At 38.4% G+C, this 13,257-nt stretch overlaps 1 protein-coding gene across 1 annotated transcript in view; it reads right to left on the bottom strand.

The window, feature by feature from the left end:
* The window catches only part of LOC107573273 (protein NLRC5-like), a 139,759-nt gene extending 129,811 nt beyond the window's left edge, over positions 1-9,948 (bottom strand). Inside the window, 2 exon segments of the mRNA XM_016259702.1 lie at positions 7,951-8,055; positions 9,905-9,948. Coding sequence (XP_016115188.1) covers positions 7,951-8,055; positions 9,905-9,948 — 149 coding nt within the window.
* Positions 9,949-13,257: the final 3,309 nt, after the last annotated feature.

Here is a 13,257-nt window from a genome sequence, read left to right as displayed (position 1 = left end):
GAGCTGTCCTCACAGAAAACTCGAGAAAACTGCATCATTGGACCGTTGGACTGTTCAACCGAAAACCGCCTTCAAAGAAAAGAGAAAAAAGCTGATATTTTTTGAGGTGAGTGTCATATTTATTGGTATTTGCAAACGTTGTACCGTGTTTTGCAACTTTAATGTTAAGGTTAGAGTCATGCTAACATTAGCTAACTGCAAAGCCTGACCAGCCGTATTGGCTAATTTAAAGTGTCCCTATTATGTATTTTTGAAAATTAACTTTCATGCAGTGTGTAACGCAGCTGAAAAAAGCTGAAAGTGACTGAAAACATCATGCAAAGGTTTGAATCTGAAAGTGCACCATGTATAAAGTTATTGTCTCTCTAAAGAAAGAGTTGACTTTGAATCATTGAAACAAAATTTTTTTTTTTTAATATTGACTTCAACATGAAGCATTAGCATATTGCCCGCCCACTTCCCAGCAAACATGCCCGCGCGGACCCACTGCGGGTTTTCTGTGGGACAGTGTGGGCAGAGCAAACCCACACTAAACCCACGTGTGCCCCATGTGGGTTAGCCCATGTGGGGCTCACAGCAGTTTTGCCCTTTGTGGGTCCTATGTGGGTTTTGTGTGGGCAAACCCGCAGTGGGCTTGCCCACACTAAACCCAGTCGGGGCCCCCTGTGGGTTAGCCCATGCAGGCCCACAGCGGATTTCATAATCGCAAAGCCTGCGATATGGACGCGATATTACTCTGTTCCAGAGCATATGCATGACTGCCAGCCTTGAGTTGCAGGCTTACTAACCAATAGAGTGAGCGCACCTTCGTTGTCTACAATCAGCACTGCTCTAACCAACTGCGTAAACACCCACCATTACAAAAAAAAAACAACGGAATGCGGGACGGGAGAGAGACAGAGTGGGATTATGGTTACAGGATCAGAGGATGACACCATTCCTCTGTTATGGTCCAGATTTACTCTCACACAATCAAGCTGTTAATTAAACTGTCTGTACCACACACACCAGACATCAGTGTTATTGAAATCTTATCCCTTCCTCAGTTTTGATGCTGTAGTTACTCCAAGACTCCAGATTAAACTCTCTTTAACCTCCACATCCCAGCAGTGTGTTCCTGAGTTAAGACCCTTCGAACCAAGAACACAGGAAAAGCAGTCAAATCGCTCTGGATTATCAGGAAGAGGTTGTTTGTTAATGCTGTTTCAGACAGGACGAGATGTGGATTCGCAGTGTTTGGATCCAGAATCACAGGAGCTGATGAGACACAATCAACAGATGCTGTTATTCTGATGTTCATATAATGATCACGAGTGAACAGATGTTCTGCAGTTAGACTCACTGTTCTGGACGATGTCCTGCATCTTCATCCAGACTCTGAATGGCAGCTTGCCCAACCCTGCACTGGCCCTTTATGGGCCCACTTAGGGCTAGCCTAAGGGCCCCCAGTGGGCTGCCAGCACAGGACCTCTGAGATTTTTCTCATTGGCAAAACGTTTGCCCCTTAGTGCTGGACCTGCACGTGCAGCCCACACTTAGCCCACACTACTAATCTACAACAGGGGTGCCCAACATGGTCCTGATCAAACACAACTGAACCAACTAATTAGGATCTGAAGGAGCACTTGATAATTACAAACAGGTTTGTTTAATCAGGGTTGGAACTGAACTCTGTAGGAAGGTAGATCTCAGGAACAGGATGCACCCCTGATCTATAACAATACATCCGTTCCATTTTTAAATACTTTCAGCTACTATAAATTAAGTATTTGGGAAAAACAGTTATTACACTCCTGAAATGGATGCAGTCACCACATAACTAATGTCTATATTGTCAAAAATGTACAGTAGTCAAAAGGGATTTCAAATCAATAGATTTATTAAATAAATCTGTCTAAATGTGTCTTGGGGAGGGGAGGTATCCAAAGCACATCAACTTGTCACTGGGGTTCCTCAGGGATCAGTTCTTGGACCCCTCCTCTTCTCCATATACACAACATCGCTGGGTCCCATCATACAGGCACATGGCTTCTCCTACCATTGCTATGCTGATGACACACAGCTCTATCTCTCGTTTCAACCAGATGATCCAACGGTAGCTGCACGGATCTCAGGCTGCCTGGCAGACATCTCGGCATGGATGAAAGAATATCACTTACAGCTCAACCTGGCAAAGACTGAGCTTCTTGTCTTCCCTGCCACTCCAACTCTACAGTATGATTTTTCCATCCAGCTAGGTTCTTCTACAATTACCCCATCAACTTCGGTCAGAAATCTTGGTGTAACTTTTGATAACCAGCTGACCTTCAAAGACCACATTGCAAAGACCGCTCGATCTTGCAGGTTTGCATTGTACAACATCAGAAAGATCAGGCCCTTTCTAACGGAGCATGCTGCACAACTTCTTGTCCAGGCCCTTGTCATCTCTAGGCTGGACTACTGCAATGCTCTTCTGGCTGGACTCCCATCAAGCACAATCAAACCTCTACAAATGATTCAGAATGCAGCGGCACGACTGGTCTTCAACGAGCCCAAAAGAGCCCATGTTACACCTCTCTTTATCTCCTTGCACTGGCTACCGGTTGCGGCTCGGATCAAGTTCAAGACATTGATGCTTGCATATAGAAAAGCCACAGGCTCAGCACCCGCCTATTTCCACTCACTACTACGAATTTACATCCCCTTCAGAAGTCTGAGATCCGCTAGTGAGCGACGCCTCGTGGTACCATCACAGAGAGGCTCAAAATCACTTTCCAGAACATTCTCGTTCACCACTCCTAGCTGCTGGAACGATCTTCCCACCCCTATCCGGAACGCTGAATCCCTGACAATTTCCAAGCGACAGCTGAAAACTCATCTCTTTCGAAGCTACTTGACTTCATCATAAAAATATATATATATTTCTCTTTATTTATTCCTTCTCTTTCTAGCTTGTACTTATTTGAACAATGTATAAAACTTGGTATTACAAGCACTTCTTGTATCTGTTTGCCTCTTTAAGAAGAATCGCTTTATGTATCCCCCAATTGTAAGTCGCTTTGGATTAAAGCGTCTGCAAAATGACAAATGTAAATGTGTCCAAAGCAGTGAAAAATTTAGTTCAGAGGCCCGATGTAGTTATTCATTTGCATCCAAAGCACAGGAGCTGTGAATAATTAGACTAACAAGTATCTTAAAGTAACTAGATAAAGTTCAGTCAGTGAAGGAATAAAGCCTTTGAAATTGCTGAAAACAATTTAATAAGATAAGAGCTGATAGTTAAATACATCGCTAAGCACGGCTCAGTGGGAATGTTTGATGGGATAGAGAAGGTGGATGACCTTTACGAGTGGGCTATGTTTCAATTAAAAAATTGTCCCAAATGCCTAAAAACAAAGAGGGAAAAGTTGCTAAAGCACTTCAAGCTCCTTTTGCCTCATACAAGGTAACTAAGAAAAGGTTAGAGGAAATGATAACAAGTTGCTAAATTCTCAAGTCAGCGACTATTTCATGTCATTGAGAAATTGCAAGTCCATAAATCGGTGCTCTTTAGATGCAGGATTTCTTAATGTTTGATGGGATAGAGAAGGTGGATGACCTTTACGAGTGGGCTATGTTTCAATTAAAAAATTGTCCCAAATGCCTAAAAACAAAGAGGGAAAAGTTGCTAAAGCACTTCAAGCTCCTTTTGCCTCATAGAGGCGTTAGAGGAAATGATAACAAGTTGCTAAATTCTCAAGTCAGCGACTATTTCATGTCATTGAGAAATTGCAAGTCCATAAATCGGTGCTCTTTAGATGCAGGATTTCTTGATCAAAAAAACTCATATCACCAAGGCACTCGAAAATGTAGTGAAAAATAAAAAGCCTTTATTCACATGACTTAACACTTATGTAGTGTTCTGGGTCAATTTGACCGGATTTGATTTTTGAGTTGTCGGAAATATCAGTTAACTTAGGTTTTGTTTTGTTTTTTTTGTGACTTTTTCTCATTTAGGGTCATGAACATGCATGCAAAGTTTCAACATGCTGATGTGTTTTGACATGTCCATAAACATTTTTTGTTACGTTCATACTGTTCCCGGGTCAAACTGGTCTGCCTATTTTAATGCTCTGAGGCAACTCTACAGACCCAAAATAATAACATTTCTTGGTTATATTTTGTCATTTTAGTTTTTTACTATCCTATTATGCAAAAAAAATTAGCTTTTCCCCACTTATTTCAATACAGAAAAATATTTTGTCTGCCAAAGATGGTAAAAATGAGCTATCATTTCTTTCATCATTTCAATCTATCTGAAATACTATTAAACCTGTGTTGTTTTTCTTGAAATTGTGACTCTCTCATTTAGGGTCATGAACATGCATACACAGTTTCAACACGCTGATGCATTGTGACATGTACATACAGAAATTTGTATACGTTTGTGATGTTCACGGGTCAATTTGACCCGCATAGGCAGCCATTCAAACGCAACTGTACAGACACAAAATAACAACAAACTCCTTTGTTGCATGTCAACTCTAGTCCTGAAGTGCCTCCTAGTGCCAGCGTCTTGATGAATTTAACAACTTTTGATTTTCAAAGTTTGTGAAAACAAAATGGTTTAACCTTTTAACTGCAATTCCCATCTTTTGAGCATAGACAAATTACTTTTCCAGCTAAAATTTTTTATAACTCTTGAATACTTCAGAGCACAGACTTAAGTTTGGTATCTTTTTAAAGGTGAAACTTCACAGATTATTGTAGAAGTTATAACAGAAAAAAAACAACAGAAGAAAAACATTTATAAAAGTAAATTTATAAAAAGTTACAGAAGTTTAAATTTATGAAAATGTAAAATATAAAAATATATATTTTCAAAACATGTTTACCTCCAGATCTTTAAGAAAATCAAAGCCAAATATCAGAACAAGTTTTGTGCCAAATTTTAGATTGATATCTCAAAAAATGAACTTTTAAGTAAGAGTTTGTGGGCACAGTACCAAACATTTCCACTAGATGATATCCAGGGACTCCTGATTTCCATTTATTGTTTGAGTGATCTGAACCACATATTTCCATCATTTTCAAAATATTTATGAAGTAGACAACCTATTCAGAAATAGATTGGGTAGTAACTTTAATATTTGATTTGAATTCAATCTCTAATACACATAAATCATACATATAGAACAAGAGTGTGTTTGGCACCACATCAAAAATGGAGAATCAATCTCTATTTATCTATTGCTCTCTCATTTCTTTGAAAAACAGTCACCAAATATGAAAACTAGAGTCTGAAACCTTTCAAACGATACATAGTTTGTCAAGATTACTTTAGATTTAGACCAAGATATTATCGTCAAAAAAAGTGTAATCTCAAACATTCCACAGGTGTGGGGGAGGGGCAGTCAAAAATAGTGGTTAAAAACATTTTTATAAATCATAAATTCAGAGATTTATTCTTTGTAACGTGTGAAAAGTTGATATTAAAAGTTAATTAATTGTACTTTTTTTTGGTATGTTTTTGGATCTAAGCACGGCTCAGTGGGAATGTTTGATGGGATAGAGAAGGTGGATGACCTTTACGAGTGGGCTATGTTTCAATTAAAAAATTGTCCCAAATGCCTAAAAACAAAGAGGGAAAAGTTGCTAAAGCACTTCAAGCTCCTTTTGCCTCATAGAGGCGTTAGAGGAAATGATAACAAGTTGCTAAATTCTCAAGTCAGCGACTATTTCATGTCATTGAGAAATTGCAAGTCCATAAATCGGTGCTCTTTAGATGCAGGATTTCTTAATCAAAAAAACTCATATCACCAAGGCACTCGAAAATGTAGTGAAAAATAAAAAGCCTTTATTCACATGACTTATGTAGTGTTCTGGGTCAATTTGACCGGATTTGATTTTTGAGTTGTCGGAAATATCAGTTAACTTAGGTTTTGTTTTGTTTTTTTTGTGACTTTTTCTCATTTAGGGTCATGAACATGCATGCAAAGTTTCAACATGCTGATGTGTTTTGACATGTCCATAAACATTTTTTGTTACGTTCATACTGTTCCCGGGTCAAACTGGTCTGCCTATTTTAATGCTCTGAGGCAACTCTACAGACCCAAAATAATAACATTTCTTGGTTATATTTTGTCATTTTAGTTTTTTACTATCCTATTATGCAAAAAAAATTAGCTTTTCCCCACTGATTTCAATACAGAAAAATATTTTGTCTGCCAAAGATGGTAAAAATGAGCTATCATTTCTTTCATCATTTCAATCTATCTGAAATACTATTAAACCTGTGTTGTTTTTCTTGAAATTGTGACTCTCTCATTTAGGGTCATGAACATGCATACACAGTTTCAACACGCTGATGCATTGTGACATGTACATACAGAAATTTGTATACGTTTGTGATGTTCACGGGTCAATTTGACCCGCATAGGCAGCCATTCAAACGCAACTGTACAGACACAAAATAACAACAAACTCCTTTGTTGCATGTCAACTCTAGTCCTGAAGTGCCTCCTAGTGCCAGCGTCTTGATGAATTTAACAACTTTTGATTTTCAAAGTTTGTGAAAACAAAATGGTTTAACCTTTTAACTGCAATTCCCATCTTTTGAGCATAGACAAATTACTTTTCCAGCTAAAATTTTTTATAACTCTTGAATACTTCAGAGCACAGACTTAAGTTTGGTATCTTTTTAAAGGTGAAACTTCACAGATTATTGTAGAAGTTATAACAGAAAAAAAACAACAGAAGAAAAACATTTATAAAAGTAAATTTATAAAAAGTTACAGAAGTTTAAATTTATGAAAATGTAAAATATAAAAATATATATTTTCAAAACATGTTTACCTCCAGATCTTTAAGAAAATCAAAGCCAAATATCAGAACAAGTTTTGTGCCAAATTTTAGATTGATATCTCAAAAAATGAACTTTTAAGTAAGAGTTTGTGGGCACAGTACCAAACATTTCCACTAGATGATATCCAGGGACTCCTGATTTCCATTTATTGTTTGAGTGATCTGAACCACATATTTCCATCATTTTCAAAATATTTATGAAGTAGACAACCTATTCAGAAATAGATTGGGTAGTAACTTTAATATTTGATTTGAATTCAATCTCTAATACACATAAATCATACATATAGAACAAGAGTGTGTTTGGCACCACATCAAAAATGGAGAATCAATCTCTATTTATCTATTGCTCTCTCATTTCTTTGAAAAACAGTCACCAAATATGAAAACTAGAGTCTGAAACCTTTCAAACGATACATAGTTTGTCAAGATTACTTTAGATTTAGACCAAGATATTATCGTCAAAAAAAGTGTAATCTCAAACATTCCACAGGTGTGGGGGAGGGGCAGTCAAAAATAGTGGTTAAAAACATTTTTATAAATCATAAATTCAGAGATTTATTCTTTGTAACGTGTGAAAAGTTGATATTAAAAGTTAATTAATTGTACTTTTTTTTTGTATGTTTTTGGATTGTATGTTTTTTTTTTCATATAGTAATTTTTGTGAAGTTACATTGAATCCAATACGGGTCAATTTGACCCGGACTGTACAGGAAGTAACCTGTTTTTGAACAGTACATGAGGGTTAATATTAAAAACAACTCACAAGTGCACCGACGCGTTGCGGCTAACAAGCCTTCATCAGGGTTTCAAACTACAAACACACTCAAAGTCCATTTAAACAATCAATTCTTCACATGACAGTCACCTGATTAAAAAAATACTTTAGAGAATTCATTTTCGTAAATATACTTCTTTCATAAATACTCTTTATTAGTTAAACTTACATTTTTCCCCTCAGCCCTAGAGTATCAGCTCAATTTTGAATCAGATTCATGTCTGAGAAACCACTTGTAAGAAATTTGATCTGTGATTTAGTCTTTTATTTGGTCAAGTTCTATCACTCACACCAGTGGAGAAATTAGCTAATGTAATGCTGTCATGTTAAATACCTTTAAAATGAAATACCTTTTGGTAGATGATGGTTTTTTCTCACGTAAGTTTGGTCTTTCACCTTTCGATTGGTTGCTCTTCACAGACACAGAGCCATACACAACTGAGCCTGATCTGTCACTAATGACACAAACAGAAGAAGGTGTGTTGTTTGATTCAGGTCTCAAGTTCAATAAACAAATTAATTCTGTTGTTAAATCCAGTTTTTATCATTTACGATGTCTCGCAAAAGTCAAATCTGTTCTTACCTTAAAGAACTTTGAAAAAGTTATCCATGCATTTATTACTTCACGCCTTGATTATTGCAATTCACTTTATTATGGTGTAAATCAATCATCCATCGGGCGTCTTCAAATGGTACAAAATGCTGCAGCCAGGCTGCTGACTGACAGTCGAAAATTTGATCACATCTCTCCCATCTTAACTTCTCTGCATTGGCTACCAGTCAAACTGAGAATAGATTTTAAAATTCTAGTTTTTGTTTCTAAAGCGTTACATGGCCTAGCACCAGCGTATCTTTCTGACATTTTACATGATCACAATCCTTCTAGGTCACTTAGATCAGGCAGCCTTGGATTGCTCTCTGTGTGTAGATCGAGGTTAAAACATCGTGGAGACCGAGCTTTTGTGACAGTAGGCCCCAAACTCTGGAACAGCCTACCGGTTTCGATCCGAATGGTGTCATCACTTTCCTCTTTTAAATCAAAACTTAAAACACATTTGCTTAGTGTGGATTTCTAATTTATTATTATTATTTTTTTTTTTTAGATATTATCATTTGTATCTTTAGTTGACTTATATTATCTGTACAGCACTTTAGTCAACCCTGGGTTGTTTTGAAATGTGCTTTATAAATAAATAAATAATGAATGAATGAATACTTCCAATTTGAGGCCTTTTATTTAGTATTTTAATTATTGATGCACCGATCATAGCTGATTCCGAATCAGATTTTTTTAACTAGCAAATTGGCTGATTCTGATGCAGATTTTTTTAAAGCAAATTTATTTATTGGCTATTTGCTTTATAAAAATAAAAAAAACTTGCCTTAATCAAAAATATCTGTAAATTAGAGGCAACCACTGCATTTTAATCATAATCTAAACAAAGATGCTGCATACATGTTGCACGAGCAGTTGTTTTTTATTTGAATTAGGTTGTATAATTTCAATTCAATTATTACAATAATTTCAGGATTTAAAACAAAAACAGAATGTTCTGACTTTAGGTTTTATTTATTTTACTTATTTATTTTATTTTTTTGCTACATAAAACCATAGACTGTATAAAATAAAACACATCTGCTTGAAACAAAAACAGCAGGTCTGAATGAGGCGCAAATTCACTCTCTGACAGCAGGTGGCGCTTATGAACCAGCCACGATATATAGTTTCCTTAATTACCACTGTAAACAAAGCAGAGCTGCACTTTATTCGGAGGTAAGAGGAGATATGAAAATGCCACTGCCATCGAAACTTTTCTCAGGACAGTTCTCTTCAGTGATACAATAACATAACCCCATACCCCCAATTCACAATTTATATTTTCTTCCATCGTGAACACAGTGGGCTATTGTTATCTGCCTGCTAACAGTCGTGATCGACGGGTTGGCGACTACTGCTCTAGACAGTAGTGAGTGTTTATTTATTTATTTACTTTCTTCTTAACACCATTCCAGCATCTAAGGCTATATTTATGGCGAGAACCAGTTAATCCATACACAAATCTTAGGCCCCGATCACACCGAACGCATTGTTTAGGTCTGAAAACGCGAGGCGCACCGCACTGCCTTCTTTTTGGTGACTTTTTAAAAAAGAGCAGTGCCACCGCTGCGGTTTTTTATGCTGCTAGGCAACCACCAAATCAGTTGACCTGTCAGTCAAATCAAAGGATTATAACAGGAGCGCTCTAAAATCGATGGTTTTTGCTGTTAAGTAAACTGTCATATTAGCAAAAACCTTAAAAATACAGCTCCGGGTAACCCGCGACAGACACCAAAAGTTTCTCCTCCATCATTGCAGTCTCCGGACTTTCTAAGCAATCGTAAACTTTCGTCACCACAACAGAAGGCCCGCCTCTCCATTCATTCGATTGGACAATGGAAAAAAACGCAAATGACGTCGGGTGCTTGAGTTGCTTTTTTATCCAACTTCAGGTTCTCAGAGCGCTTCTGCAAAAACGCGAGGCGCAGCAGGCGGCGGAAACGCAAACCCATCCAAGTTAGTGCGCACACATTAGGAGCAGTGAACACACATCACACACCCAGAGCAGTGGGCAGCCATTTTTGTTGTGATGCCCGGGGAGTAGTTGGGGTTTAGGTGCCTTGCTCAAGGGCATCTCAGTCGTGGTTCTTGAAGGTGGAAGAGAGTGTTGTTCATTCACTCCCCCCACCTACAACTCCTGTGGTATTGGGAATCAAACCTGCAACCTTTGGGTTACAAATCCAACTCCATAACCATTAGACCACAACTGCCCTGTCTGATACTGTATCTGCACATGCTCTCTCTCGTCCTGCACAGACATTATAGCAGTGGATTTGTACTTTTTGCAACTATGAATGGATGGATTGTAAGAACCTGCCCCGACCCAGATTCCAACTCTGTTGAACCCAAGATACTTCATGTACTTTGTGACTGCTATGCTGCAATAAACTTTTTCACTGAGATCTTCAATAGCGACCCCTAGAGGACGCAGTGTCTCGTTCCCTACTCAGGGAACCATGGTTACATAAGTAACCCGAGACGTTTGTCTTTCTTATATACAGTTTTTTTTGTCAGGGAACCCCCTCATTTAAAAAAATCTAAAAGAAATTTTAAGGAAAGAAGACAATTTTGTTTATTCAGTATTAGCAGGAGGAGTTCTTAAATCTATTCTGTACATTTTTGTTTAAGATTCTAAAGAAACTGAATCAACCCGACGTTGTGTGGTGGCAGAGCTGTATTGAAATTATTGTTTCTAAAGTAACTGAAACTTGGTGTTGGTCTCTTATAATTCTGTTAATTATCTAAAGAAATTGAATCAACCTAAAGTAGTGTGGTGGCAGAGCTGTATTAGACCTATTGTTTCTAAAGTAACAAAGTTGTAAGTTTCTAATGCAGTTGAAACGGGGTTGTTATAATTCTGAGAAATTCTAAAGTAACTAAATTGACGAGATGCAGTGTGGTCACTGAATTATTTCAAAACTGTTGTGTGTTATAGTGTAGTGTGCCCAACGCACCATAACGCTTAAAGCCAAAAGCAGTGGGGTTTTGCTCAACGTACTGTGGCTAAGTAAACTGTTTTTAGTGTAATTTCAGAGGCCCGACATAGTGTGGCTGTTTTATTCATTTGCATCCAAAGCACAGGAGCTGTGAATAATTAGACTAACACGTATCTTAAAGTCACTAGATAATGTTCCGTCAGTGAAGGAATAAAGCCTTTTGAATTGCTGAAGACAATTGAATTAGATAAGAGCTGATAGTTAAATACATCGCTAAGCATGGCTCAGTGGGAATGTTTGATGGGATAGAGAAGGTGGATGACCTTTACGAGTGGGCTATGTTTCAATTTAAAAATTGTCCCAAATGCCTAAAAACAAAGAGGGAAAAATTGCTAAAGCACTTCAAGCTTTTTTTGCCTCATACAAGATAACTAAGAAAAGGTTAGAGGAAATGAAAACGCTCCGGTTATTGACGTAACCTCGGTTCCCTGAGATAAGTGAAGCGTTGAGTATGGGGTAAACTCCTGTTTACTCTGTTACTGAAGCCTGATTTGTTCACGTTTGTGTAATTGCACAAACCAAAAAGCAGGGACGACGTGTAAGTCCAGTTCTCCTAAGTCGAACTAAGTTCTCCTAAGTCGGCTCGCAGCACCATTTCATCAGAATCATTCAACTGAAGCGACAGTCATCGATTCGCGTGCAGCTTATAGCACAGCAAGTGACAGTGCTTGTTCCCTTATTTCAGGGAACCGAGGTTACGTCAGTAACCGAAGTGTTCCCTTTTAAATGTTCACTTCACGTTGTGTATGGGGATCAAATCCAATCATGCCGTGCTACGAGCAGAAGCAGACTAAGCCGCACTGCGAGCCCAGTTCTGGAGAACTTAAGTTAAGGGCCCCTAGAGAACACGAGCCAAGTGAGTCCCGAGCATAGCTGAGGACTTTTGGACATAGCTATTTGCACCGTAGGGAGAAATAAGCAGGTTAAGCCGATAAAATCTGTGCCTGGAGAGCAGGGACATCTGGGCTGCAAAATTTGGCAAACGTGGACAGTGTCGACCAGCCGGTGGTGAGAGGTGAGGAATCAGCCTAGAAATACACAGAAGGATCTTGTCAATGATCTCGAGGCAGCTGGGATCAGTCACAAAGGACTAAAATCCTGCAGTGCCAGCAAGGTCCCCCTGCTCAAGAAACCACATGTACAGGCCCGTCTGAAGTTTGCCAAAGAACATCTGAATGATTCAGAGGAGAACTGGATGAAAGTGTTGTGGTCAGATGAGACCAAAATTGAGCTCTTTGGCATTAACTCAACTCGCCGTGTTTGGAGGAGGAGGAATGCTGCCTATTACCCCAAGAACACCATCCCCATGTCAAACATGGGGGTGGAAACATTATGCTTTGGGGGTGTTTTTCTGCTAAGGGGACAGGACAACTGCACCGCATCAAAGGGACGATGGACGGGGCCATGTACCACCAAATCTTGGGTGAGAAGCTCCTTCCCTCAGCCAGGGCATTGAAAATGGGTCGTGGATGGGTATTCTAGCATGACAATGACCCACAACACACGGCCAAGGCAACAAAGGAGGGGTTCAAGAAGAAGCACATTAAGGTCCTGGAGTGGCCTAGCCAGTCTCCAGACCTTAATCCCATAGAAAATATGTGGAGGGAGCTGAAGGTTCAAGTTGCCAAATATCAGCCTCGAAAGGAGAGGATCTGCAAAGAGGAGTGGGACAAAATCCTTCCTGAGATGTGTGCAAACCTGGTGGCCAACTACAAGAAATGTCTGACCTCTGTGATTGCCAACAAGGGTTTTGCCACCAAGTACTAACTCATGTTTTGCGAAGGGTTCAAATACTTATTTCACTCCTTAAAATGCAAATCAATTTATAACTTTTTTGAAATGCGGTTTTCAAATTTTTTTTGCTGTTATTATGTCTTTCACTGTTCAAATAAACCTCCCACTAAAATTATAGACTGATCAATTCTTTGTCAGTGGGCAAATGAACAAAATTAGCAGGGGATTAAATATTTTTTTTATCTCACTGTATATATATATATATATATATATATATATATATATATATATATATATTGAGACATACACACACAAGGGACATGTTTTAA

The sequence above is a fragment of the Sinocyclocheilus grahami genome, unplaced genomic scaffold (genome assembly GCF_001515645.1).
Source record: "Sinocyclocheilus grahami isolate Dianchi unplaced genomic scaffold, SAMN03320097.WGS_v1.1 scaffold1909.1, whole genome shotgun sequence".
Taxonomy (NCBI): domain Eukaryota; kingdom Metazoa; phylum Chordata; class Actinopteri; order Cypriniformes; family Cyprinidae; genus Sinocyclocheilus; species Sinocyclocheilus grahami.
The sequence above is the reverse complement of the archived record's forward strand: the minus strand, read 5'-3'. Positions and strand labels throughout refer to the sequence as shown.